General features: G+C 34.9%; 1 protein-coding gene across 2 annotated transcripts; it reads left to right on the top strand.

Annotated features, from left to right (window-relative positions):
• Positions 1-1,189: 1,189 nt before the first annotated feature.
• On the top strand, positions 1,190-27,636 carry LOC114409169. Of its 2 annotated transcripts, XM_028372517.1 has the most exons (27): positions 1,190-1,573; positions 2,056-2,215; positions 2,918-3,010; positions 4,040-4,142; positions 4,330-4,498; positions 10,568-10,742; positions 11,362-11,490; positions 11,602-12,222; positions 12,333-12,953; positions 13,506-13,571; positions 14,799-14,912; positions 15,000-15,245; positions 15,653-15,700; positions 15,787-15,933; positions 16,361-16,522; positions 16,621-16,683; positions 17,368-17,478; positions 17,586-17,669; positions 17,761-17,808; positions 17,970-18,044; positions 18,305-18,400; positions 19,243-19,323; positions 19,401-19,472; positions 19,857-19,901; positions 19,979-20,062; positions 25,131-25,234; positions 27,094-27,636. In XM_028372517.1, exons 1-27 carry the CDS (start codon positions 1,371-1,373, stop codon positions 27,203-27,205), a joined length of 4,032 nt encoding a protein of 1,343 aa, XP_028228318.1. In that variant the 5' UTR covers positions 1,190-1,370; the 3' UTR covers positions 27,206-27,636. The 2 variants fall into 2 exon arrangements, 1 of the variants encoding a protein (XP_028228318.1); XR_003666006.1 differs by lacking the exons at positions 19,401-19,472; positions 19,857-19,901; positions 19,979-20,062; positions 25,131-25,234; positions 27,094-27,636 and having other exon boundaries at positions 18,312-18,400.

The raw sequence follows: 27,636 nt of genomic DNA, 5'->3' as shown, positions 1-27,636 counted from the left end.
TAATTACACCATTATTTTAGCTTAAAACATTGTGTAGTTTGATTATTTATTTCCATGATTATGATATATATATTGGCTGCAAAGTCATCTTTTTTAATTATGTTTACTTGAACTGTTCAGTGTTGCCCTTATTTTGGGCGGAAAATTTTAGTTATCATATTTATGAAAAGGATTGTTAATTTTATATTAAGATATTATGATTCCAAGTAAATAAATATAAAGAAATCATAAAATTATATTTTTAAAAATTAACATATGATTAATATCATTGATTTTAATATTCTTAAAAAATTATTTATGAATTTAGTTTGATGGTACTTGAATTAGTTATAGGACTATTATTAATAATAAAACTCTTTTTTGTATATTTAATATAATTATATATCAAAGACTTGAACTTAAAATTATTGATTAAACTAAAACAATTTTATATTAATTGATTTACACTCAATATCACAAGTAGTAGTTTTAATTATAACTAAGATGGATATTTTACTTTAAAAATAGTTATTATTATTATCAATGAATCCAAATCTTTAAATAACCTTTTATTGTGTTGCATAATATCTTCCAAGTTCGATTCAATTAATAATATCAATGTTCAAACAATCTAAAAATTAATCAAAAACCAAACTTCATGCAATGGGTATTTTGTAAAATTAGCTTATAAGCTAATAAAAAAGTTGAAAACTTATAAGATTATGTACTTGAATTTTCTATCAGAAAATTGAATAAAGAATCAAATCAAAATCATTCGAAAATGTAAAAAATATTAAAATAATACTTTTAAAATTTGATGTATTAAAACAAAAATAATAATAAAACATAAATAAACAAAGGTATCATTTAACAAAAGACAATATATTTTTTAATGTAAAAAATACAACGTATTTTAACAGTGAATTAACAAAAAATGAATTCAGAAAAAAAGAATAAAAATGAAAATTAATTTGGTATATAATATTACTTATAAATAATAAATTTACGAATAAAAGAAAGAAAAAAAAACATCATGTAAACAAAATAATAAAATTTTACTCTCTAGTTCCTACCGTTTTTAAATTTATTTGTATTAGAAAATAAAATATAAATTTTAAAGAATAACTATATAAAAATTAAAAATTATATAATTAAACCTAATAATAAATAATAATATGTGCTCAGTTTAACATAAATAAAATGGGTGGATAAATTTGTTACCCAGCAATCTCAATGCGCAATTCCGCATCGTCTCAATTCGGGAGTGACTGTGATTAAGATTCAGCCCGCCGAGTTGTTGCTTCAATTCCAATTCGTATTCATCTTCTTCGTCGCTTGCTCCTTACATTGTATAAACCTTCATCCATTCCGAAACCCTAACACACATATCCATGGCCGCTCCTACCAGGGACCAAGTCCTCTCTCTCCTCGCCGCCGCCAACAACCACGGCGACCTCGCCGTTAAAACCTCATCGTTGAAACAGGCCAAGGACCTTCTTCTCTCCATTGACCCCTCTCTCGCCGCCGACCTCTTCCCTTACTTGATTGAGCTTCAGTCTTCTCCCGAGAGCCTCGTTCGCAAATTGCTCATTCAGTTAGTTCTACCTCTGTTTTGTTTTTCCAATTTTTTTTTCTCTCTATTGGATCTCTAAACGTTATGTGGTTGCGTATTTTTAGTTGTTTATGCTTTTTCTTCTTCTTCTTGAATTGGCAATTGGTTCTTTCCTGTGTTAAAGATGAAACTGGCGTTTTAGGGCAATGCTGTAGGGCTGCATTTCTGGTTGCTGCTTTTATATTTTATATTTTTTCGTTTGCATGATGTTACACTTTTTTTAGTTGTCTTCTTAACCCGTAGCCTCTGTTTATTGAATTATGCTGTGAGACTTTGTTTGTTTGGTGCAAATTTTCCCTCGTGAGTTTAGTAGCTTGTTTGTCTCCATCCATAACTTGTGCTACCTTTGTGTCTCACTCTCCATATTTAACAACTTCAGGTGTTTTTTTTTTCTTTGTAAACGGAAGATGGATTTTTTTATTTATTTTTATTTTTTATAATTTGATTGTTTCACTGTATTTCAGGATAATTGAGGAGATTGGTTTTAAAGCAGTTGAGCACTCTCCTACGATGATATCTTTACTATTAACATTTTTACGAGATGGCGATGCAATTGTTGTAAAGCAGTCTATTGTTAGTGGCACAAATATCTTCTGTAGTGTTTTTGAGGAGTTGATTGTGCAGGTACTTTCTCTTATCCCTTTGTCTTCCTTCATAATTGCATGCTGATATGCAAAAATACACGCCTGAGTTTTTCTTTAAATGTTCTATGTAGATTAAGTTATCTTTAAGAATGCATCGTGCTGATTATCTCATTGCTCTGTGTACACGATGATCATGATGGCTCTCTCCCTTTTTAACCTTTATCTTTCATTGGGCTTGGGCTTGGGCTTGGGCTTGGGCTTGGGCTTGTATGGAGCTAGCATGATCCATGTATATTAACTATAGAAATGATATGAGGTTATTGATTTCTGTGGTTTCTATGGTCTTATTATTATAATTTGGTTTTAGACCAGATTTATGCAGTGTTGGCATATTGATTATTCCAGTGGTTCTTCTAATGTCATTGTTTAATGAATTATTATTTTTAGGTGGATTTTTCACCTCCTTTAATGTCCTTTGCCTATTTTGTTTTTTAAATAAAGAAGGAATACATCTCATTCCCATTTCATTAAGTGATTGTGCTAAATTTTATTAAGAACTAATGATGCTGTCAGTAATCTGGAAAACCAAACAGTTTCAATTTAGATGAAGAGCCCAATTATTTTTTTTAAAAGAAAATTCATTAATATGAAGAGCCTCTGCCAATCTCACTCCCCCTATTTTACATAATTTGGTATGTGGTATGATACTGACAAAGTGGTAGTAATTTGGAAAACCAAACAGTTTCAACAATATGGTAAAGTTGAGAGGTGGCTAGAAGATATTTGGATGTGGATGCTTAGGTTCAAGGATGCTGTTTTTGGGATTGCTGTGGAGGTAATTAGCTTTTGATTTTTAATCCATTGTTGTTGCCATTATTGCTTGGGGACTATTGCACATTTATGCCTTGTCTTGTTAAGTTTTACTATCTTCTGAAATTGTTACTTTCTGGAAGTTCGTATATTACTGTGGAATATACTAATCAACTATGTTCAACTTATTGAATCATGCAATTATTTCATATTTGAAATTCAATCGAAGTTTAGCAAAGAAGTCTCTGGTTTTGAAAGCTTTATCAGACATTTGTCCACAATCATAGGCAACCATTGAGGGGCATCACTATTCTAGAGTTTTCTATGATTGAGTGCAATGTTGTCAGGTCCGTGTGGTTTATGATTTTGAATATTTACTTATCTGTGGTGCTTTTCCTTAGATGGGAGCTATAAAGCACAGACACTGCATCAGATTGGCTTGTCTGTGTGTCAGACACTGTTCTGACACTGACACATCTCGGACATGCCTTGGCCATGTGTCAGACATGTATCTGCAAGTGTCTGAATTAAAATAAAAGACCACTTTTTCTCTGGTTCAGACATGGGCCAAGACAATGCGCTGAGACCTCTTGTTGTTGGCTGAACACTTCTCAGACACTCACAGATACCATACATTTTTTAAAACAGGAAAAGTCAACTTAATTAAATTATATTAAAAATATTAAAGGATTAGTTAGAAACTCAAATCATTTAAAAGATCTATTGTACATGATCTTCGTTTCTTTGAATGACACTCCTTTGCAGCAAACAAACTTTGTGATACAAAATTATTCTTAACCTGCTTACTAGCTTTTGAACTTAAAATATGTGTTTATATGTTTCTGAAAGTCATCTGCTGAGATTTTAGGTTGCACATTACTGATAATGCGTATAACTAATCAAGTTCTAAGTTCCTATCAATCCATGGTACAACTTCATCATTTTAATCCTTGTTTGGAATCTTATGTCATTCTTTTTGAACTTGTGGTGGCAGCAGCAATGGGCTTTATTTATTTATTTTCTGATTAGAGAATTAATTTGCTTGGTATTGTAGCCTGCTTCTGTTGGAATAAAGTTGCTGGCCCTGAAGTTCTTGGAAACGTTTGTATTACTCTTTTCATCTGACATCGGTGATACTGAGAAATTAGCCACAAAAGGTACTGCTCTTCACATTTGATGAGTTTAATGTATACCCTAGTTTAATGATTTGACATAGACTAATTGCTTTCTTACAACACAATATTTACCTAAAGTTCCTGGCTTCCAGCTCAGGATAGAAAATTGATTGTTTGGTTAATAATTGTCTGTTCATACATTATAATGTTAACACTGATCCAAATACAGGAATTAGGCAAGCTGTTAATGTCGAATGGTTGGTTGGTGGTCACCCTCACCCTGTTCTTGATCCAGTGGTGCTCATATCAGATGCAAATAGGACTATTGGCATTCTATTAAATTTATTGCTGTCGGTTGGCAGTCTTCCTGGTTGCTTGACTATTACTGTTGTAAATTGGTGAGTTTTATGTGGTATCAATCAATGACCTGTGTTTGCATATTATTAGCATTCTGTGTATTCTCTTTTTCTGATAATAGATCCTGTGGAAATTGTCTGGTAGGCCACTCCTTGAATATGTGTAGTTGCAGTTGCATATAAATACTTGTTTTCCTTTATTGCCTGAATATTAATGTTGGCATAAAAGTAGGTGAATTGACATTTTATTTTATTTTACTTATTTGCATGTTTTTTTTTTGTACTTCCTTTTAAACATTTTATTTTCTCTTTGTACTGAGATACTCTTTTAATAAAGGCAACAATGCAAGAATCATTTAACACTCATTTTTTAACTAACTAGAAGCATTTAATAGGGTGTATTTAATGTTCCTTAACCAATACCCTCGAGACACTAGTTAGCAAGACCCTTTTTTTAACTCATGGATAGATTTAAGAATATAGAGATCATGAGAGAAAGTGGCAAAAATTAAGGGAGAGATATTTGATATGAAAATAGAAGCTAAAACTTGTATTGAATTGAATGGATGATCTGAGATCTTAAACAGCATATATAGTAAGAGTCATCTTTCTAACGGTACAGAATCTATCAACACAATAACCAACTGAAAATAATAGCTAGCCTGTGTCAGTTGAAACAGAATCCAAACAGATAACTGGACTCAGTTGCATGTGCGTAGTGGATACTAACTACTCTGAAATTTGGTTGTTTCTTGACCAGTTTTTTCCATTGCCTTGTAAAATAGTAGAAATAACTATCCTGGTGCATAACAGGCTTGTTTTTAAAAACTGGCACTGTTTAGGTGTGTGTATTCTGGAACTTGAATGTAGTTTTTGGCTTAGTAATAATACGACATGCTTTAAACATTTGTTTCTCTCTCCTTTCTAATGGTACACACATTGAATTGATATTTGGTCTTTTGTTTAACTCTTCATTATGTCATTGTGTTGAATTTCCATGACTCTTGATGTGCCTTTAATTTTTTTCCTCTTATACAGCTTTATATATATATATATATAATAAATGTTACGCATGCCATTAAGTGTACATTTCTAAGGATCATTGATCTTAAAGATGGCATCACTCATTGCATGTGCTAGAAGGTTATAATTTTTGTGATGAACTCTACCTTTATTCTGTTATCTGGTAAATTCTTTTTAGCAAATTATCTGTTGTCCTTGGTACAGTATTTTTTAGAAAATATTCCTCTTCAAACTATGAATTGATTTGTGTACCACCTCTTTGAGTCTACCACCTGCTATGGGAGAAATTAATATTTGTATGTCTCTTCTGTATGTCTTTCTTGGCCTCATTTTGTTCAACAAAATTTACTTCCAACTCTCACTGTTGCTGCATGCTTTCGAGGCTCCATATTTTGTGTAGAGTCCTTCAGATTGTGTTTGTTTCGTGAAACATACAAGAAATTGTTCTTGGTATTGATTCTTTTTATGAAATATATATATATTTTTTTCCTCATTGGTACTTATAGATTGTGTTTATATCCACGTGGGGGGAGGGGGGGTTGATTTTGCAATTTATATTATGATATCATTCTGAGTTTGTTATTTGGTCCTGAAATTCAAAAGGCATTGAAAATACAAGTATGAACAACTGTTTCTCTGCGCCACATGTTGACTGTAATTATTGGCAGTTTGGCACAAAAAGTTGTAAAAGGGTGGTGGCTGCTAGGTTAGAGGTCTTGTGAAATCTCTCTATGGAGGGTGAGAAAAGGCGCGGTAAAAACAATACAAATTATGGACTATAAGTGGGTTCCCAAGCTTAACAATAAAAGTGAAACTAAAATCAGAGGGGAATTGTGATTGCTTGTACATAGTTTTTTCATGATTAAAAGAATAATTCATTATGACAATACAAGTAAAGAGTATGAAACAAGATGGCTACAAGGATACTACAGAGTTGTTAGAGAAAAGAAAATACATCAGGTCAAATCGAATTGCCACAAAGTATATGCCTACGCCTTACTGGTCAACCTTTTTCCCCTGTTATCCCCCTTCTATTGATTCATATCTATTTATTTGTATTTAATCTGCACGTAAATGAATTCACTTCTAATGTGTTTAGCAGCTTGTCAAATTATAAGTATAGATGCCTTGTTTCCAAGCACACAATGGTTCTAAATTTCGATAGTTTAAAATTGTATGCTTGAAACCTTTGTTGCAGCTGCAATATATTCAATGCAATATATGTGATTTTACAAGTTTGAAATATAGTAAAGTGTTTTTGTTCTGCCTCACTCATTTCTATGCAGGAAGGTTATGAGTGTATTTCTTAAAATTCTAGTCTATCTTTTGCATAGGGAGTCCATGCCAATATTATTACATGATACACTCATGCCTTAATCATTACTGGTGCCATTTAATGTCTTAAATCAATGAAAAGCTTTAAAAAATGAGCATATAACTGCATTTTGCCCCTGGTTTTACTTTGTTCAAAATGGAGTGACCTCTGAAGCAGGGACTCATGGATCAAACAAGTTCAACTGCTTGTTTTTTTAGTAACATTGCAGCATGCTGAACAGTTCGTTATGGGGAGTTAGTGGCCTTGGATACTTCTGCATTGGTGGTTCATATATTGCAAGTTACCTTTATAAGACTGTGTAACATGGTTCATTATTTATACTATGGAGTGCCAGTTGACTGGGTGGTAGAAATCGAAAGTGATGCATTAAAACGGTCATCTCGTGAACTGAGGAAACATGGTCGTCAAGCGATGCAGTTTATTATTGTAAACTGTTAAGAGACCATTTACTATTTAATAGTTTATGCTGTAAGCGTATACACAGTTAATGTATTTATTATTTTATAACAGCTGATGCACAGTTACTGCTTCAATATAATACAATTTATATATTGGTGTTCTTGTGTTATATATTTGTTTTGGCTCATTTTTGTGGTTTTTCATTCCATTTCATAGTGAACCCAGTAAACTTCTGTTCTGCTGATCCTTTGATTGGTTCTGGCAACCGTCTTCTAAATTGAAAATATTTTGTTTATCCCTTTTCATTTCTACAGCTGGTTTGCAGTTTAAACCTGCCTTTTTGAAATTAATCTCATGACATGGACATTCAATTTAGAGTTTCATCCAAGCTATCTAGCACCCCTTCAAAAGTATTAGCCGGCACGGAATATGATAAATGGTTGAATGAATATCAGCAACTATTTGTCAAGGTTTCATAATAAAAATTCTACCCAGCAATAAGTATTAAAGAATAGAAATTTTTTCATTGAGCTCTACCCAGTTTTCAAGTTAGCTGAGGAGATTCATTTTCACGCATGCATGGTGCTAGTAAGTGACATAGATTTAATGTATACAAATCAGTGGAAAATGACAATCAATAAGAATGATTTATCTTTGCTCTGTAGCTGCATGCATATTTTTATTTAAAAACTGTTTGACATCATAAGGAAAACCCGTTGTTAATCACAAGGCTTTGCTTCTAAACTTTAAAAGCATCTTTTTAACATTTCTACAAGAGATATGGTCAGGGTTATTTGATATTGTCTAGCAGCTGGCTTATTGAGGTTATAGTGGTAGCAACGATTTTGTCCGAGTTTGTATGTGCTGTTGACACCCTGGGGATTGTTTTAATCACTGTAAGCTATATAGGCTTACTCCATTATTTTACCTTTTTTCACTTAGTTATCCTGAAAATATGGATGATTTTATTCTTTAATGATAATCAGGACTCATGTTATGCCAACTGTTTAGTTGCCTGGGATCTGTCTGTTAGCCTATTATGCTTAAAATTAATAGAATCTTGCAGAAACAGAAGCATAAATTATTGAATTCTAGATATGTTTTTTGATTCATTTTACTCCTCTTAGTGATAGAAATGTAATTGCTATATCCAACTTATTTATCTACAGAACAATTAAATACCACTGTTTCCCCTACTTTTTTTGTTCTTTGTTTTGGGTTCTTCTGATCCTCCTTTTGTTCTGGCTTTGGAAACCCTTGTTATGTGTCCAATTGAATGCATTGCCTTGAAGAAAAGGACTGGTCTCTGTTTAATCATACTTCCATATTTTACAAACTTGTTTTTTCAATGAAATGTTCAACTGAAACTGCTTTAGTTAATCTTTAACTTTGCCATTCTGTGCTCACCCTTTTTCTTTTTTCTCTGCATAATGATGTGCCTCTGTTTTTCAACATAGAATGCATTTGTATAAAAATGTGTTGTGTACTTATTTATTAGTTTGCATCTTATAAGAAATTGTTCATACTGGATTATTCTTCATCACTGCTTTGCTTTTGGTAATGTATTGTTTTTTAGTCTAGCAAACACAAGGGCTTGGCATGTGTTATTTAATTTTGGATATTTTCATTTTGTTCTTTAAGTTTCTGCTTGCAAACTATTTTTAAAAGGATACATGAATTTGAAGATTAAGAAAAATTTTAAAATTTAAATCATAGCCACTGTTGTTCTTTCCTAGGGCAATGGCATGTTTGTTTATTTGACCATCTTTTCATGGCATTTTATTCAAGTCACTGCAGAATTATAATAAAGTTTCATTTTAATAGTTGGTGGCCAGCTTCTGCCCCCAAAATTGAGTAAAGAAATATAAGAAAAATATGACATATCTAATTTATGGTTGTGTTATTTCTGCTATGCACTCTATTCCTGTCTGCCTTTATTTTTAGTAATGGTTATGTATTCTTATATCTGGCCAGTGGCCATGGCAGCATCTAAAAGTCTTCTGTTCTTCCCCTTTTGTTCATATTATTTATTTATTTTATCTAGTATAAAAGTTGGGCATAACTCTGGTTTGTGATAAAAACTGAGGTTTGAGGACTGGCTTATATTGAAGCATACCATTCTTGGTTCCTTATATTGTGTTTCAGTTTTACTGTGTTACATGGCCAATAAAACTGTTCCTTTAGCTTAGTTTATATGAAATTAATAGAAATGAATAGAAGATATAAGTTAGAGTGTTAGAGTATGAAGTGAGGGAATTGCAGTATGTAGTAGTTTTTCTTATTTTGAATAACTTTATTAAGATAAACAAAAACACTGCCAGAGATGCCGAAAAGATTTACCATTGCTCTCAGTTTGTTGTTCTTTGGTGTATTTGGTTGGAAAGAAATATTAGACTTTCCTCTGTTCAGCAGTCTTCTTTCTCATTTAGTTTTTCTAGTTTCTTTGTGATGCTCTGCCAATGGTCTTTTTAGGGGAGTGTGTTTGATAGATCTTCAGAGAGATTGGCATGCTCTGTTGCATGGTTTTTGATTTTTTTTCCCTTTTAGTATTTTTTTGTGTCTTTTTCCCTTAGGGATATCTTATGTTCTACATTTGTATTGTGTTTTCCTTAAAAAATTCTTTTCTTATGAAAATAAAAACCCTCAGATTTGGTAAAAGTTACAAATGAAATATATGAATTAGCAGATAGTTCAGCACTGTGACTAATTTTTTATCTGTTGAAAATATGTTAGTCTAAAAGTGCTCTGGCAATTATAAATAGGAAGAAAAGAATATCTGCACACCACCTATTTCTTGAGTCAGTTTCCCATTGCTTCTACACTTTCTATGTTTTCCAGCAAGTATTAGTTAAATACCTATTTTCCTTGATCAGCTCATTATAGATGAATTCTTAATTTATTTAAACAACAATGATAACCAAAATTTTAATAAGAGCTTTTTGAACACCTGACATGCGATTCAGTCAGGTTATTTTTAACATTCTTTAAAAGTGGTTGTCCACCACTTAAGCATGTCGGCTAGGTCGGTAAGTATGATTTTGAAAGATATTGCTACTTAGGATCACTTAAATGCAATGCTTTGACAATTGTGCATAGATTGAGTTTTGTTATTGACACTCAAATAAATATTCGCATTTGACGGTTTTCAGTTACATTGTAGCTAGAATTCTGAATGTGCCTTCATTGATATGCTTTTCCCCCAGTACTGGAATATAAATTTTCTGTGTTTGCTTTACTTTTATGTTGCTCCATGGCATAATTTGTAGTTGATGTGGTTTAGATATTGTTTCGCTTCTCTTACCTCCTGTCATTGTCACATCAAACCTAACCCTCTAAAGTGTTTATTTTGACAGTTTAGCAGCCATCGCAAGGAAAAGGCCACAACACTATGATACTATTCTTTCAGCATTGCTTGATTTTGATCCAGATTTTCAAAGAGTGAAAGGATGTCATGTTACTAGTATTCAGTACTCCTTCAGAACAGCTTTTTTAGGATTTCTTAGGTGCACTTATTCACCAATACTAGAGGTAAATGTGCTTGTATTTTATATTTGAGCCTCTATCTTAAAACTATCTGACACATTTCTCACCTAAGTACTTTGTATCTGTGAAAAGTTGGCCAAATGGAATCATGGCAATATATTGTATATTTGTATTATGCAAAAATTGCAAGTTTTTCATATATATCATTACACAGTACACACCCAAATTACATATCAGTACTAAGCATGTAACTTGTGGTCCTACTTCTTAAAGGTTTTTCTCAGATATTTCTCAAACTTGAGCTCATTCTACTTTAGAGAAACTATTCCTTGTTGATGGATATTGCTTTAATTTCACATTTGCTTGCAGATGGAATCCTAGAATATGTCATGTAGGAATTGACTACAATTTTTCCTGTACTTGGTTACTGTTTTCCCATGTTTCAAGAAGTGTGCCATTTTCTTTTCAATTTTGGCACACAATTAAGCATTTTATAATTAAGAAAAAAGTCCATACTAGCAAGCATAGGTAGGAAGAATACTGTGGAGATAATTTTTTTATTGGGACCCTTTGCTTATAGGTTTAAAGGATATGGACAGGTGTTGTGTGGCTAACCATGATTGGACTCATGATCTCAGAGAAATATTTTGTTAATATTTTGCAGTCTAGAGAAAGACTAATAAGGAGCCTGCGAGCTATGAATGCGGGGGATGCTGCTGATCAGGTCATTCGGCAAGTTGATAAAATGATTAAAAATGGTGATCGTTCTACCCGCGATGCACGGGTGAGCAAGGTATTTGTTGACTTGCTATTTTTTGCTTCAAAGTAGGCTGCTGATATTGAGCAGAAGTTATTATTTTTCCCCTTCACTTATATCACATTCAATTTGATTTTTAACTTTCAGGATGATCAACCATCAACTCAGTCACCTGTTTCAGGGGAATTATCTAGAAAAAGACCTGTTCCTCTAGATAATGAACAATTGGCCAATGGTCATGATACCATCTCTAAGCGAATTCGTTCTGGTTCTGATTCTCACTCTACTTTACCAGCTCAAATAAATGATTCTAGGCAGGATCTTAGCTCTGTTAATGGAGTATCAGCTAATGTTCCTGTGCTGGATAGCGAACTAACTGCTGTGGAGCAAATGATTGCTGTAATTGGTGCTTTACTTGCTGAAGGAGAGAGAGGTGCTGAATCTCTTGAAATTCTCATTTCAAAGATTCATCCTGATCTGTTGGCTGATATTGTCATAACTAATATGAAGCACTTACCAAAGACCCCCCCACCACTAGCAAGGATTGCAAATTTACCAGTAACACGTCAATTAAGCTCCCAAGTCAGTCAATCTCAGGTTATAGCAGCTTCTGTTCCAATAAATTCTGTCCAATCCTTGTCTGGTACTGCCCAAGCTTCATTCCCTTCACCTACGCCCACTGTCACTGTTACTGTTACCACTTCATTGCCATCTGACACCTCTAACTTCAGTAACCAGCCTGCTGATTCTAAACGTGATCCACGACGGGTAAATTTTGGTTTTCTTTGTCAGAATTGGCTTCTACTTGGCAAAATTTGGATATAGATAATATTAAAATACAACCTGTTTACCTTGAACCATCTGGTTCAAATTTTCAGGATCCCCGTCGCCTGGATCCCCGGCGTGTAGTGGTAACTCCTGGAGGAGCAACTGTATCAATTGCAGATGATACTGGGGCCACAAAAGAGTTTGATGAACCTGTGTCTTCCATTAAGCCTGTTTCACTTCCTGTCATGACTGCTGATGACAATACTCTGTCAGATCTGACGGTCAAAATAAAAAATGATGATATTATCTCTGAAGGTTCCCCAGTTTCGGGACCCGATCAAGTAACTCCGAAAACAGAGGTTCTGGAAATGCCTGGAGATATTCATCAGATTACAGAAGCAGATACTTCCTTGGATCCCTCACTCTCTTCTACTGATTTAAGAGATGAGGATCTGAGTAAAGCGAAGCTGTCAGAAGATACTGAAACAATTGGGACAGATTCATCAATTTTCGAGATTGATCAGTCTTCTATTGATGTTCAAGTTGAATCTACATTGGAAGACACCTGTCTGGAGTTACCACAGCTTCCGCCTTATATTGAACTATCCGAAGAACAGGGAAGTAAGGTGAAAAACATGGCTGTTAGGCGTATAATTGATTCATACAAACATTTGCATGGGACAGATTGTCAGCAGTTTTGCATGCCACTACTTGCTCGACTAGTTGCACAGGTAGAAAGTTGTTTCTTCTTTTTAGTGTTAGATTTTATTTATATCAAAGACATTAAATTACTGTTTTTTTTATATCTTTCATGTGTCTAACATCTGTATTCAAATGATTGCATCTCTTAATGTTTAGTTAATAATCATTTATATGCTACTATATACAGCCAATACTAACCTTCACCATTAGAAATTTAGAGGTACAACTAAGAAAATTTAGATTGTAAGTTTATAGAAGAAAGAAGATTTATAGTAAATAAATGTGCTTGTTTATATCTTATTTTTTGCAAAAGTTTACTAAAGAAATACATACTCAAAGTATCATATTTTTTTTTGCTACTTTAACAATGAAAAATGGGAGGAATATATTTACTTGAATGAAGCACTAAACCACAGCTATTCACTTGATGTAAAAGAAATGGCATTAATTCAAGCTTTCTATGAACAAAAGCTAATTGTATACAACATAAGGAACTTTGGAGCTTGCATCCTCTCCAATTATTTCTTTTTTTGTGAATTCTGAGTTGCATTATGAAATACTATATTGGCCCTCCCTTGCAGATTGATGACAACGATGAGTTTATTACGATGCTGCAAAAACATATTTTAGAAGACCACTGGCGAAAGGTGCCCTTTCTGCATTTTAAAATCTGTTGTAATTTGTTAAATGTATTTCTTCCCACTTTTTTTAGCTGTCAAGGAGTAACAGAATTGCCCATTATTTTTATATTATGAAATGGACTAGACATACACACATTCATTGAAGGAGTGTAAAATGCATACAATGGTATTTTATGGTTCAGATATTCTTTTGCTATCAGATGATCATAAGTAATAAATACAATTATATTAAAGTAACGATTGATATATTAAAAAATCATAGTGGTACCGGTAAATTTCCACTACATTTTTGAAGCAGATCATCTTATTAAGTTTGATTTTTGTGGATCTTTTTGTAGATATATCATAGATTATAAAAAAGGGTGGCACAGTGCACAAGGGTCCCCCATAGTGGGGTTTGGGGAGAGGGTAGATTTGTGCATTACCCCTGTGAGTGGAGAGAGGGTTATTTGAACTGGTAACCTCCAAGTCACAAAGCAACAAACCTTACAATTGTGCCAAGGCTCTCCTTCAGACCATAGATTGACTATCAAATATCAATAACTTGTTAGTGCATCTGCCATTACAAGTGTATACTGCTAGGCTAAAACATACTGTTGAAAATCAGAATTAGTATTCTGGTTCTATTAATAATTGCAGTTTATAGGAACATAACCTCTGATTTAGAGGAAACAGAATATCCTTTATTTATGTACAATCAATGTAATTAACCTATATAAACATGCACCCACTGTGTACTCTGGTACACGTTTTTCGCTTGATTTCCCTCTGTTTCTCCTATTTTAACGCATACTATAGTGTAGTATTTGAACTTTGAAGCTCATATATAAGTTTTTACTTAGTGTAGAATGAGCTGTAAAGTATGTTTGGGAACATGATAAACAGATATAGAGAAATTTGGATGATTAAGGATTGAACTTGTCTTTATGAATTCTTCCAATCTGCATACATTAGGGTGGTGTGGAATCATGGCTATTGTTCCGAAGAATGAAGAATTTCAAAAGGGTGGCTAGTTGGTAAAGAAGAGTTCTGTTTTATCACCTCTAATTTTTTACAAGTATTGATTCTGACAATATTGCTTAGATACAAAACTTTTGTCTGGATTCTAGAGTCAATTTTTAATGCTTATTGTTGCAGATTAGATTCCATTTACAGATGTGTCTCTAAAATTTGTTTGCGTGCATTAATCTCTTTTGTATAATTCTAACTTATTACTTACTAATGGATCTTCAGGGGCATGAACTTGTACTGCATGTTTTGTATCATCTGCACTCCCTCATGATATTGGATTCAGTTGGAAATGCTTCATCTTCTGCTGTTTTATATGAAAAATTTCTCCTGGGTCTGGTATGCTCACAATTAGTTGTTTGGTCTTATTTAACAAAAATTTTCAATGTTTTTGTTTTAAAAGTTGGATATACTACTTCCTTGTAGGCCAAGACGTTGTTGGATTCTTTTCCAGCTTCAGACAAGTCTTTTAGTAGACTTCTTGGTGAAGTTCCACTTTTGCCTGAGTCATCCTTGAAGATTTTAAACGACCTCTGCTATTCTGATGTTATTGGTCATGATGGAAAAATCATTCGTGACATTGAACGTGTGACTCAAGGCCTTGGTGCTATCTGGAGTTTAATTTTGGGGCGTCCACAAAATCGTCAAGCCTGCTTAGGAATAGCATTGAAGGTAAGCTGTCATTCATGAGACTCTAGCAGCAGAATATGTGTCATTTGGATAGTATATGCTATCTTGTCTATCTATTTATAGTCATGCATCTCTGGCAATCTGGCATGTTGGAGGCTGGCACTTTAATGCATGTACTTTAATAGTAATAATTGGCCAATATTTTTTTCACCAATAATTGTGCCAAGGCTTGCTCACCGTGCACCATTATTTTTTTTCCAATACTTCTTAAAAAAAATATTTTGCTTTCTATGTATTTGAGTACCAAGTCCACCAATGTTTTGTAAAATGGCCAATATTTAAACCGTTATTTGTTTGCCTGTTTTCTTAACCTTGGTTTTCCTTTTCCTCTCATATAAACTTTTAACTGATATCTTTCCAATGTCTAATTAATTGATTTACTATGGCAGTGTGCTGTTCACCCACAGGATGAGATTCGAGCAAAAGCTATTCGGCTGGTATAAACTGTAAAAGCTTTTGGTTATGAAATCTAGCAGAACGTTAATTAATAATGTAACTGAATACACTTGCTTATGTTGGACAGGTGACAAACAAGCTCTTTCAGCTTAGTTACATATCAGGAGATGTTGAAAAGTTTGCAACAAAAATGCTGCTTTCTGCTGTAGACCATGAAGTTTCAGATACAGGTCTTTTGCAATCTGGACATACTGAACAAATAGCTGAGGCAGAGGTGTTGTACTATTTTTCTCGTGTCATTTCTCTAATTAATGTTCCTTGTGATAATTGATGTGCAGAGTTCTAATATATTGGATTGAGTTATTTGATTCTGATCTTGTTGCTACCGTGTCCCAGAATAATCTTGTTTCTCATAAATTCTATTTGACTCTTGTCAGATTCATTATTATGTATAGAACATCTGAAAATTAATTTCTGTTAAATTTTTATATGTATCTTTTTGTTTATGGTTTTAAGACATGAGTAATGAAAATTCATGAAATATGAATTGAAAATTAGGCTTAAATATCTTTTTTCCTAATTATTTATTCTTTTTTGTGTGTTTTTCCATGCTTAAACAGCTTCCCCAGTTAACGGGATGTGGCTTAGTCATTGTCGTGCCTGATAAACTGATTATTGATAGTGCATACTTAATTTTACAGGTTGAAAGTCATGAAATAAGTTGTACTTCACAGGTTTCAGAGTCCACAATTTCTGAAAATGACACTGCTATATTTGCTAAACCATCGATTCAAAGTGTTCCATCTATATTGTTTTCTGAAGCTCAACGCCTCATTTCTTTGTTTTTTGCTTTATGCACAAAGGTTAGTTTATGTATACTTCATGCAAAGCTTAGTTCTTGACAATGACTACAATTTCATATGTTTTTGTTAAGACTCATGTATGCTTCATATCCTTGCAGAAACCCAGTCTTCTTCAGATAGTATTTAATGTGTATGGACAAGCCCCGAAAATTGTAAAACAGGTATCATTTTGGTGATTATGTTTAGCAGTTTTGTTATTGTAGGATACAGTGAATTAGTATGCATGTAAAACACACACAGTAGAATCTAAATATTATTGAACGTAACACGCATGACTGATGGAGTTTGCCCTGGTCTTTGTAGCATAGTAAATAGACTTTGACAAAAAAATCATGGTATGAGATTGAGAGTTGGTGCCTGAATTGTCATCTGTCTGATTCAATTGGGCATTAGGGTATGTTTGGATTTCCGGTGGGAGTATTCCAAAAGTATGTTTGAGAGAAAAATCAATTTGGAGTCATGTTTGGCTCCCCCTCAAAAAGTATGTTTGAGAGTAAAATTTTTGGAAACTGAGTTTTGGAAAAGCAAGACTGGAGATACTTATCAAACTCAGTTTACAAACTTAAGTTTAACCCAAACTTTCGTTTGAAAATTTTAATCCAAACATGCAATATATCTTTGGGTTTAGGTTTGCTCATGTGATTATGTGGAACCGTATACACATGTAAATATTTGCTTCACAATGAAAGAATTTTCACATAAGGCTATGACTATGAATCATGGCCTTGTGCTTGTAATGAGTTCACCTTTTTACCTTTTGCATTGTGATTTTTCTTTACAGCTATTATTGGAAGTAGTAGTTCTTTCTTTAATGCTTCTGACTTTTTATACTCATGCTTTTGCAGGCTTTTCATCGCCACGTTCCTGTTGTTGTGAGGGCGTTAGGGCAATCTTATTCTGAATTGCTCCATATCATATCTGATCCACCACAAGGAAGTGAAAATCTTCTGACACTGGTAGCTTCTTGTTCTCATTTCTGACTATTGCTATTTTGTTCCATCATTGAAGGTTGATTACTAGAATATTAAAAGAGGACATTAATGTTGATGTTGTTTTCTTTAAGGTACTGCAAATATTGACTCAAGACACGACGCCATCTTCTGATTTGATATCTACCGTTAAACATTTGTATGAAACTAAATTTAGGGTATGTATAGCAGCCAAAAGCATTGCAAACTTTTCCACCAATGGTTAGATTTTTTGATTCTTTTCTTATTTATGCTGGTCCTCCATTGCAGGATGTTACGATTCTTGTCCCGTTACTGTCTTCGCTTTCCAAACAAGAGGTTATATTGATAGCTTTCTTTTTCTATTACTTTTCTATTTATATTCTTGCTAAATTTCCTTTAAAATAAAATTGTGTTATTGTATGGGGCCTCTTGTTCTGGCATATAAAATATTTGAGGATTGTTGATCAGGTTGAATTTCAATTTTTTTATGGTATCAGGTTTTACCAATATTCCCTCGGCTTGTTGATCTTCCATTGGAAAAGTTTCAAAGAGCACTTGCTCACATACTACAGGTATATGTGAATTCTCAAGCTGAATTTCAAATTTTTTGTCTGGTATGATTATTATTGTTGGACGCCTTGGATTTGGGGCATTGATTGCACTTTCATTCACACTCCACGCTGATATACCTGTTCTTTTTGGGTACATGAGAGCTTGTGTTTAAGTTGGCTCCAATAAAATGTGAAATTTTAACAAATTTCCTAACTGTAAGCTTATTTCTTTATCCTTTTCCTTTCTAGATAGGTTAAGAATTTAATGCTGTTCATGGCAGGGTTCAGCTCATACGGGTCCAGCTTTAACACCTGTAGAAGTGTTGGTTGCAATCCATGGAATTGTTCCTGAGAAGGATGGCCTTGCACTTAAGAAGGCATGTCTTCTATCATCTACACTTATGCTTTGAGTACCGTTTTGCTTCTCCCCTGCATCTGGGGGCAAAAGTAAATGTTATTTATATTTAAAAAAGAGTTTTTTTCTTTATGGCAGACTAGGTAGGTTGTATTTGAATTGATGTTACAATTCTGTATTGTCGTAATTTTAGTCAATGTATTTCTTAAGAATGTTCTAGTTCAAATCATCAAACTGTTTTGGTATATAGTCTTTATGGCTTTATTTATGGTCATTTTGTAATTGTGATGTACTTGTCACCTTCCTTGTTTCTCATGTTTCATTTTTGGGAAAAGGGGGACGTTTTGTGTACATATCAAAACCCAACAAGGACAGTTTTTGTGTCTTGATGCAGTTAAATGTTCATTGTTTTTCCTGATCCTCCCCCCACAAAAAAAAAACCCATAAGCACTGTTGTGTTGCGCTTGGTGCAGTTAACAGTTCTTTTCCAGATGTCTTTTTCCCTATAAACTGGTTCAATCTCTCATGAGAAATTTAAAATACCTGTTGCCACTCTATAGCTGCCTTCAATTTGTCATTGTTTAGAAATAATGCAATCATTATTTATCTTGTGCTGAAAAGCTCTAGCATTGTTTATACATAATTAAGATGCAAATCACTTTTATTGTCTTGTGTAATTATTCTTAGGATTCAAATTTTGCACCATCTATAATCCAAATATTTTTCCATAAGGCTATTACAGTTAGCAAACCCAAGTCTGATTAGCTGTGTGATCTTTTTCATCAATGTTAGTTGCACAAGTCATATTTTATCAACCTAAAAAATGTTAGTGGTGAATTCTGAATTATTTTTTTGCACCATCAGATAACAGATGCTTGCTCAGCTTGTTTTGAGCAACGTACAGTGTTCACGCAACAGGTTCTGGCAAAGGCATTGAACCAGATGGTAAGGAGATTCTGTGTATTGGGCAATAATACTGGATTTACTTCAAATCTTAATGGCTATATTGTTTAAATTTTCAGGTTGATCAAACTCCGCTGCCTCTACTTTTCATGAGAACAGTTATTCAGGCAATTGATGCTTTTCCTGCAATGGTAAATTTCTTTTTCAACATTTGTTATTATGAGATTTTGCTCACTAAGCTATATTTTCAATTTCTGCCTTTTTATTTTTAATAAATTGGTTTAACCACTGTGTCAAAACATATTGGTTAAACCAATTTCTTGAAAATTGGCTTAATCCTTTATTTTGAAGTGTATTCATGATATTAAAAAAAAATCTGAAGTTGATAATAGATCGGTAATAAGGTATCTGAGTGGTGCTTTTAGTGATTTTATAAATGATTCTTCTCAATTTCCCTCTTTATTTTCAAAGGAAATCCTGCCTTTCAAGACAGGTCCCTTTTTAGGTTGATCACATCTGGGGTGACATAGAGAAAACATCAACTTATACTTCTAATTTGAATGTTCTGCTTTTAGGTTGATTTTGTTATGGAGATACTCTCAAAACTTGTGTCTAGACAGGTATGCTATCTGGAATTCAGCTTACTCTGATATATGGACTTCGGACTGCTGATGTTTTACTTCTATACTGAGTGCAGGTGTGGCGTATGCCAAAACTTTGGGTTGGATTCTTAAAATGTGTATATCAGACACAGCCTCGTTCTTTTCATGTATTATTGCAGGTACTGCATTCTCAACTTGCATAAAATCTCATTGTTTTATTATCTTGAATCATAAATGTTAAAGGAAAAGAAAACAAGAGACATTTTAATAATAGACAAAATATAAGAGAGAACTCAAGGAGGAATGTTTAGGAATTCCAGTTGTACTAACTATATGGGAAACTAGTAATCCTAAGTCCTCATGTGGAAGTTTGTAGAGGGCTTTTCTCTAGCATTCCCAGCCTCAGTTTGACCTTGATCTGCTCTTTGGGTCCAAGAAACGGAACCTGAATGGGAAAGCATGAAAACAGAAGAGGAAATGAAGGTACTAGGATGCAAGAAAATAAAGAAGGTTCTCTGGTGCAAGAATACCGAAGCAAAAACAAACTTTTGAAGGATGGTAGGAAATGATCTGAAGGAACAAAGGGAACTGAAGAGGCTGATGGGCAGCCAATAGTGGTGACAAGAATGGAAGGGAAAACATTCCTTGTGGGTGGCTTCGTAATGAGCCAGATGAAATGATCAGCCCATTATCATTGATAGGGTACTGTACTTTGAATTTTCCAGGGTGGGAGATGGTCATCGATAGTGGTGGATTTCTAGAGATCACGCATCTTTGACAAGCTTCCCTGCTGGAACTGCTGGACATTGTTGCTTGTGTGGTGGTTGAAGCAACACAAAGTGAGATGCAGGCACGCAGCTTACCAGAAAAAATGTTAACCAACGAATAATGGGTCCATCGGGTATTCTTAGGGAGGGTTGCCTCTCATTAGGCTCTAAATACCATGTTACGGGAAAAGAAGATGAGACTTGTGAAGTCCATGTGTCTAAACTACATGACAGCGATAAACTTATGACCAAAAGTAATAAATACATAGATTAAATCTATCCTAATTACTGTAATTACATGAAAATATTATTAGCTTATACATTTTATCTAGATGCCATTTAATAGTGTTAAAGAGAAAGAACAAAGACATATTGAGACTGAAACCATGTCTGAATACAGCATGGTACTGAGTTTATATAGGCTTATTGCACTTATTACAAATAAATGGCGGATATTTGATTTCCTCTAAATCAGTGATTATGTGCCTATAAACTATATTTATTACAATGAATGTAGAATATCAATACTGGTTCTCGATATTCCCCCTCAAGTTGGAGTATAGATCATATGTGCCAAGCTAGTTATAAATATAACCAATTCCCGGTCCCCATAGAGACTTAGTGAAGATATTTGTCAACTGATCACTGGAGTTAACAAACCTTGTTGTAATATCTCCCGATTCAATCAATCCACCTCAATATGTTTGGTCCTCTCATGAAAGACTGGATTGAAGGCAATATGTAAAGCTGCTTGTTTGTCACATATTAGCATCATTTGTGTGTCATCTTCAAACTTGAGCTCTCTGAGAAGTTGTTTCAGCCATAAGAGTTCACAAGTTATCAAAGCCATAGCCCTGTATTTTACTGCAACACTTGATCTGGCTACAACACTTTTCTTCTTACTTTTCCAAGATATCAAGTTTCCTCCAATCAATACACAGTATCCTGATGTGGACCATTTATCACTGGGTGACCCCGCCCAGTCTGCATTTGAATAGTCAATAATTTGAGAATGTCCCTTATCTTCATGAATGAGACCTTTTCCAGGAGCACTCTTAATGTATTTCAAGATTTGAATGACTGCCTTCCAATGATCTTAGCAGGGAGAGTTTAGGAATAGACTTACTGTCCTCACTGCAAAGGCAATCTCAGGATGAGTGACTATGAGGTAGTTCGGTTTCCCAACCAGTCTTCTATATCTTCTAGGGTTTGAGAATGGTTTCCCTTAATCCGGTGACAATTTGAAACTAGGATTCATAAGAGTGTCTATTGGCTTGGCATTTAATAGGCCTGTTTCTTCCAGGATGTCAAGGGCATATTTCCTCTGAGAGATCATCGCACCATCCTTGGATTGAGCAACTTCATTACCAAGAAAATACCAAAGCTTACCAAGGTCTTTAGTTTGGAATTGGCGATAGAGGTACTGCTTCAATTTTGTAATGCCATGTTGATCACTACCTGTTATTACAATGTCATCTACATAGACGATGAGGTAGATGCATCCCTGAGGTGAGTGGCGGTAGAAGACAGAGTGGTCGGCTTCACTGCGAATCATACCAAATTGCTGTACCACAGTATGAAAACGGACAAACCAAGCTTGAGGGGACTATTTAAGTCCGTATAAAGACCTGCGAAGTCGACACACCATGTTTGATGATTCACCCTGAGCAACAAAACTTGGCGGTTGCTCCATATAAACCTCTTTCTCAATATCGCCATGTAGGAAAGCATTCTTTTTGTCAAGCTAGAAGAGACGCCAATGACAGATGACAGCCATTGACAAAAGAAGACGAACAAAAGCCATTTCGGCTACTGGAGAGAAAGTATCTATGTAGTCCTATCCATAGACCTGAGTGTAACCTTTTGCCACCAAACGTTCCTTGAAACAATCAATGGTTCCATCAGGGCCAATTTTAAGAGTATACAATCACCGACACCTAACAACGGATTTCCCAGGCGGAAGAGAGACTAGTTCCCAAGTGCCACTATTTTCATTGATTGCCTCCACTCCAGCGAGATAATGCAAACCTGGAGAACTAGGGATAGACACAGAAAACAAAGAAGAGAGACATGTATAATGTAAGGGAGGTTAACATAGTAAGGAGGTGGGTTTCAGGAAAAACAAATACCTTTTCTCATAGCCATGGGCCAATTAAGGTCAGAAGACAGGTCTGAATCCGGTGTAGGAGATGGCATCGGGGAAGAATCTAGCATGGCCTCTATTATGTCATCATGAGTCGTCACAAGGGCTGGTTAAGGAATGTCTGTTGGTTGTTGTATTCGACGATAGACTTGAAAGGGTTGCGCAGCCGGTGGCTCTCTGCGTGGAATATCCTGATGGACATCAGTGAGTAGACTCAAAATAAGAAACATACTCAAAAAATGAGACATCAACAAAAATGAAATGCTATTGAAGAGATGGAGAAAAACAACGATATCCTTTTTGCACGCGATGGTAGCCCAAGAAAATACATTTGAGAGACTTTGCTGATAGTTTGTCAACTCTGGGGCTCAAATTATGAACAAAGTAGGTAAAGCCAAAAACTCAAGGAGGAAGTATGTGAAGAGGTGACTTAGGATATAGGACAAAGTGGCGAATTTGGTCATTTAGGACAGAAGATGGCATGCGATTAATGAGGTAGCAAGCTGTGAGAACATCACCCCAAAAATGCAAGGGAACATTGCCATAGAGGAGAAGAGTCTGGGTTGTTTCAATAAGGTGCCTTTTCTTGCATTTTGTTGTGGAGTGTGGGCACAAGATGTTTGATGAAGGATGCCTTTGGATGCCATAAACTTATGAAATTGCTGACATGACTCACAATGTAGACTAGACAGTTGATGGAGACTGGAAACCATTTTCTGAAGTGTGGGTAGACTAGGATGTCCCAATTGAGCATGAATCGTTAATGGAAAAATGGTGGAAGAGCAAACTTAATGCGACCTAGAGAGATAATATAGGCCATGTGATTCACATCCGACGCCAATCGTCCATCATGAAATCTGTTCCTGCAATATAACAGAGTTTTTAATAAATGTAATGACAAGGTCATGTGTTTGAGTAAGACGATGTACAAAGAATAGGTTAAACGTACAATTAGGTACAAAAAGGACAGACTCGATAGTGAGGGATGGAAGAGGGTGTTTGAGACCCATTGGCAGAGGTAATGGTCGATAAATAGCCAGATGTAGAAAGAGAAGAAAAAAGAGAACGGTTACCAGAAATATGATTAATTGCACCAGAGTCAAGTACCTAAGGACCCAAGGAAGATTAAGGAGATACAAGCAATAGATTTACCGGTGTGTGCGACAAAAGTAGTAGCACTAGTACTTTGGTGGCTCTCGAACCATTGGAGTAGCACAGGGCTGATCAGGTTGGATTGAGTAGTAGGCTAAGTGGAATCATTTGGAGATGTCTGAGCTACATTGGTAAGGTGAGATGGTTTACCACATAGCTTGCAGCATCAATCAGTACTATGGTTATCTTGGTGACAATGGGTGCACCAAAAACGATCTTTGGGTTTCGATGGCCTTGTGCCAGAGCGTCCAAACTTATTGCTCTGGGAAACAAGAGCAGATGAATCACCTATGGTAGATTCAGGAACGTCAACTGTGGGCTCTAACGAAATCCGAAGTAATGTAGCAGATGCTGATTGCATCGTTGGTGCCATAGGTGACCCAAGTATTTGGTCTCGTGTGGCAGAATATTCCTGAGGCAGACCATAAAGGGCCAGAGTCATAAATAATTTGGTACAGTTCTTGAGTTCCGTCTTAGCCTCGGTGGCGATAGAGGCAGTGGGGGGGGGGGGGGGTAAAAGTTCATTAAAATCATGGAGAGCCGTATGCACTCTTGCAAGGTAGGCCAACATGGGCCCGTCAAATCGCTAAGGAGCTTGGACGGTCATCAAGTCTTTGCACATGTTGTATAACCGTTGAGCATCATTCGTGTAGAGAGCACGTGCCTCACTCCAAACCAATTCACAAGTGTTGCGAGGCCTAAAAATTGGTATGAGAGGGGTGGAGAGTGGACCTGATAACACTGCGTAATTGGCAATTGATCTTTTCCCATTGTGCATGTTCAGCCTAGGATATGTATTCAGTGGAAGTAGTGAGATGGGATTTGTGGCCAAGCCCACTAATGCACAAAGTGATGTTGGATGCCCAAGTAGAGTAGTTTGAACCATCCAACTTCTCAATAGAGTGGGAGGTCCGAAAAAATTAGAGTGTATGCCTTAGTTGGATACCATGTTAAAGAGAAAGAACATAGGCATATTGAGACTGAAATCGTGTGTTTGAATACAGCACGGTACTGAGTTTATATAGGCTTATTGCACTTATTACAAATAAATGGAGGATATTTGATTTCCTCTAAATCAGTGATTATGTGCCTATAAACTATATTTATTACAATGAATGCAGAATATCAATACTGATTCTCGACAAATAGTTTCCAACAATAACCTTTTTTGTGTTCTCCTCACAGTTGCCACCTCAACAGCTGGAAAGTGCACTCAACAGGCATGCTAATCTCAGAGGTCCCCTTGCTTCTTATGCCAGCCAACCAACTGTAAAATCATCACTTAGTAGGTAAGCTTTTCTGTATATGATTATTTGAATGGCTTAATTGTATTTTTTATTCTTCTGTCATGACCTCTATGTTTAATTTTGGTCTCTGAATACTTTTTTGCTTGTCCCCCTAACTTTTCTAGTTAACTAAATTCAGTCCTGCCGTCAGTCAGCCATCCAATTACTAAGGAAATAACTGACAAAACAATAGCCTTATCACCTGACACATGATTTTCAGATGTTACATCATAACAACATGCTTCTGAGTTTGTGAGGACATACCGTGACATGTATAATTAAATGACTTAATGAAAGCATAAACAAAAAATAATGTATCATGCATTGTAATTTATTTTAATGCTACTAGTCATAATGGTCTATCAAATGACTAAGGACCCGTTTGTTTAAGTTTATTTAAAAAAAAATAACTTTTTTTTAATAAAGTAAGCAGTTTTCTACTTTTTTTAGTGGTCTGCTTTTTTCAAGAAACAAATCCTATCTGCTTAAAAAATTACTTTTCAAAAAAGTGCTTTTTTTTTTGTTTTTAAACTGTTGGAAAAAATCCAAGTCCCACATTGGTTAGAGATAGTGTCAAGATAGACCAACCCTCATTCTATGAATTAGCTTTTGGGATTGAGTTAAACCAATAACCCACATTCTAATATGGTATTAGAGTCAATCCTAGATTCATTAAAGGGGTCATCCACCATATTATTCACTCACCAAGCCCAAAAGTGTTGGGCATAAGGAGGGGGTGTTGGGAAAAACTCAAGTCCTACATTGGTTAGAGATAGTGTTAAGATAGAGTATATAAGTGGGGACAACCCTCATCCTATGAACTACCTTTTGGGGTTGAGTTAGGCCAATAATCAACATTCTAAGATAAACAAAGTAGCCCTAACTCTACATCATTTGTGCCAGACCCAAAAACTATATGCTGCATCCGCTATTTCTATTAGCAATTGGATGGAAGCCAATTGGAAGAATTTTACTTGTTAAACTAAAATACTTGAGGGATTTGATCGGAGTAAAAGAATTAAGGGGATCAAAGTTGCTCATATGTCATAGTAGAGATAAAAAAAATAAAATTATTAAGCCTATTTGAAAAGAGGGGCATTGATGAATGTTTTTTGTGCAGTGAATATTGAGTGCCTCTTCAGAGTACATTTTTTAGTCTAAAATGCAGCATTAATCCCTTAACTGTTAGAGAGCTGTCTAGTGTTTATATTCTTAGCCAAGAAAGAACTCATTGTCTTATAATTAATCTTTGACGCCCCCCTGCATTTTGTGCCAATCAAATAACTGCTAAATATTTGGTTTCTCGGTAAAATTTCCTAGAACCTTCTGCAGTAAACTTTGAGTACACCTCATCAGGCTACCTTTTTTTCTCTCAGTTTATGGTGTTAATCCCTCAATTGTTAGCAGGAGCTGTATACGGTGTACTTTGTTTATATTTCTGCTCAAAACTCTATCTGAGAATTTGAATCTTAAATTTAAGCTTGTTATATGATCCCAGGAAACAAATTAATTTAAAATCTAGAAGTAAAATGAGATTTGGTTGGGTGGGAGGCACTTTTGGGCCAAAGTCCAAAAAGTTGGAGAAACTGCTCAAGGTTCTATATGCGGTCTCCTGATACCATAAATATCTAATGATTTTATGTTGGCTTTGTTTTCTAGTCTACTTGGTCCTTTGACACTGTAAATCAAAATTAATCTTGCACCAATTAACTTTTCTAAGGGTGATTATTTTAATTCTAGCGGAAGACAAATGAACATACTATATTCTCTAGTTTTAGTTTCTCCTTTGCATTCTGTTAGAGAAGCTAGGTCGAAATTTCATTATATTGTAGTCTACTAAAATAACCTATAATCATGTGCAGATCAACTTTAGCAGTTCTCGGTCTTGCGAATGAAACTCATGAGCAACATTTGTCATCTTCGTTACACTCTTCTGACACAAGTTCTTCAGTTCACGGAGCAACTCTGACGTGATAGTAAAGTGACCAACAGGAATTTAGTAATCAGACCAATTCAAAATTGTTGTTGAGGAAATTGATCGACTGCGAGGGTTTCTTGTCATCCAAAGAGATGATACACAATTTATGTGGTGACTTTTGAACCTGAATGCCGCCTTTCCAAAATCTGTGACCCTGCCGACATAGGGGCATGCATCCAGTCGGATCAAGTTTTCAGGCAATCCACCCCCAGCCTGCTTGTAGGAATGTATCATAGTTTTCTTTCTTTTTTGTTATTTTTTTTTCATTGTAATATTATTTATTCAATTTTGATGTTATATTCCTGTCTTTTCGGGGGTAAGAACTATGGACTATCCTCGTGTATGTGGTTGCATAGTCCTCATCTCCAGATGATATGATAATATGCTGAAATGATCAAGTCTCTGAAAGCCCTTTCCTAAGGTCTCA

This window comes from Glycine soja, chromosome 4 (genome assembly GCF_004193775.1).
Source record: "Glycine soja cultivar W05 chromosome 4, ASM419377v2, whole genome shotgun sequence".
In the NCBI taxonomy this organism is placed as follows: Eukaryota; Viridiplantae; Streptophyta; class Magnoliopsida; order Fabales; family Fabaceae; genus Glycine; species Glycine soja.
This window is presented reverse-complemented; position numbering and strand designations above follow the sequence as displayed.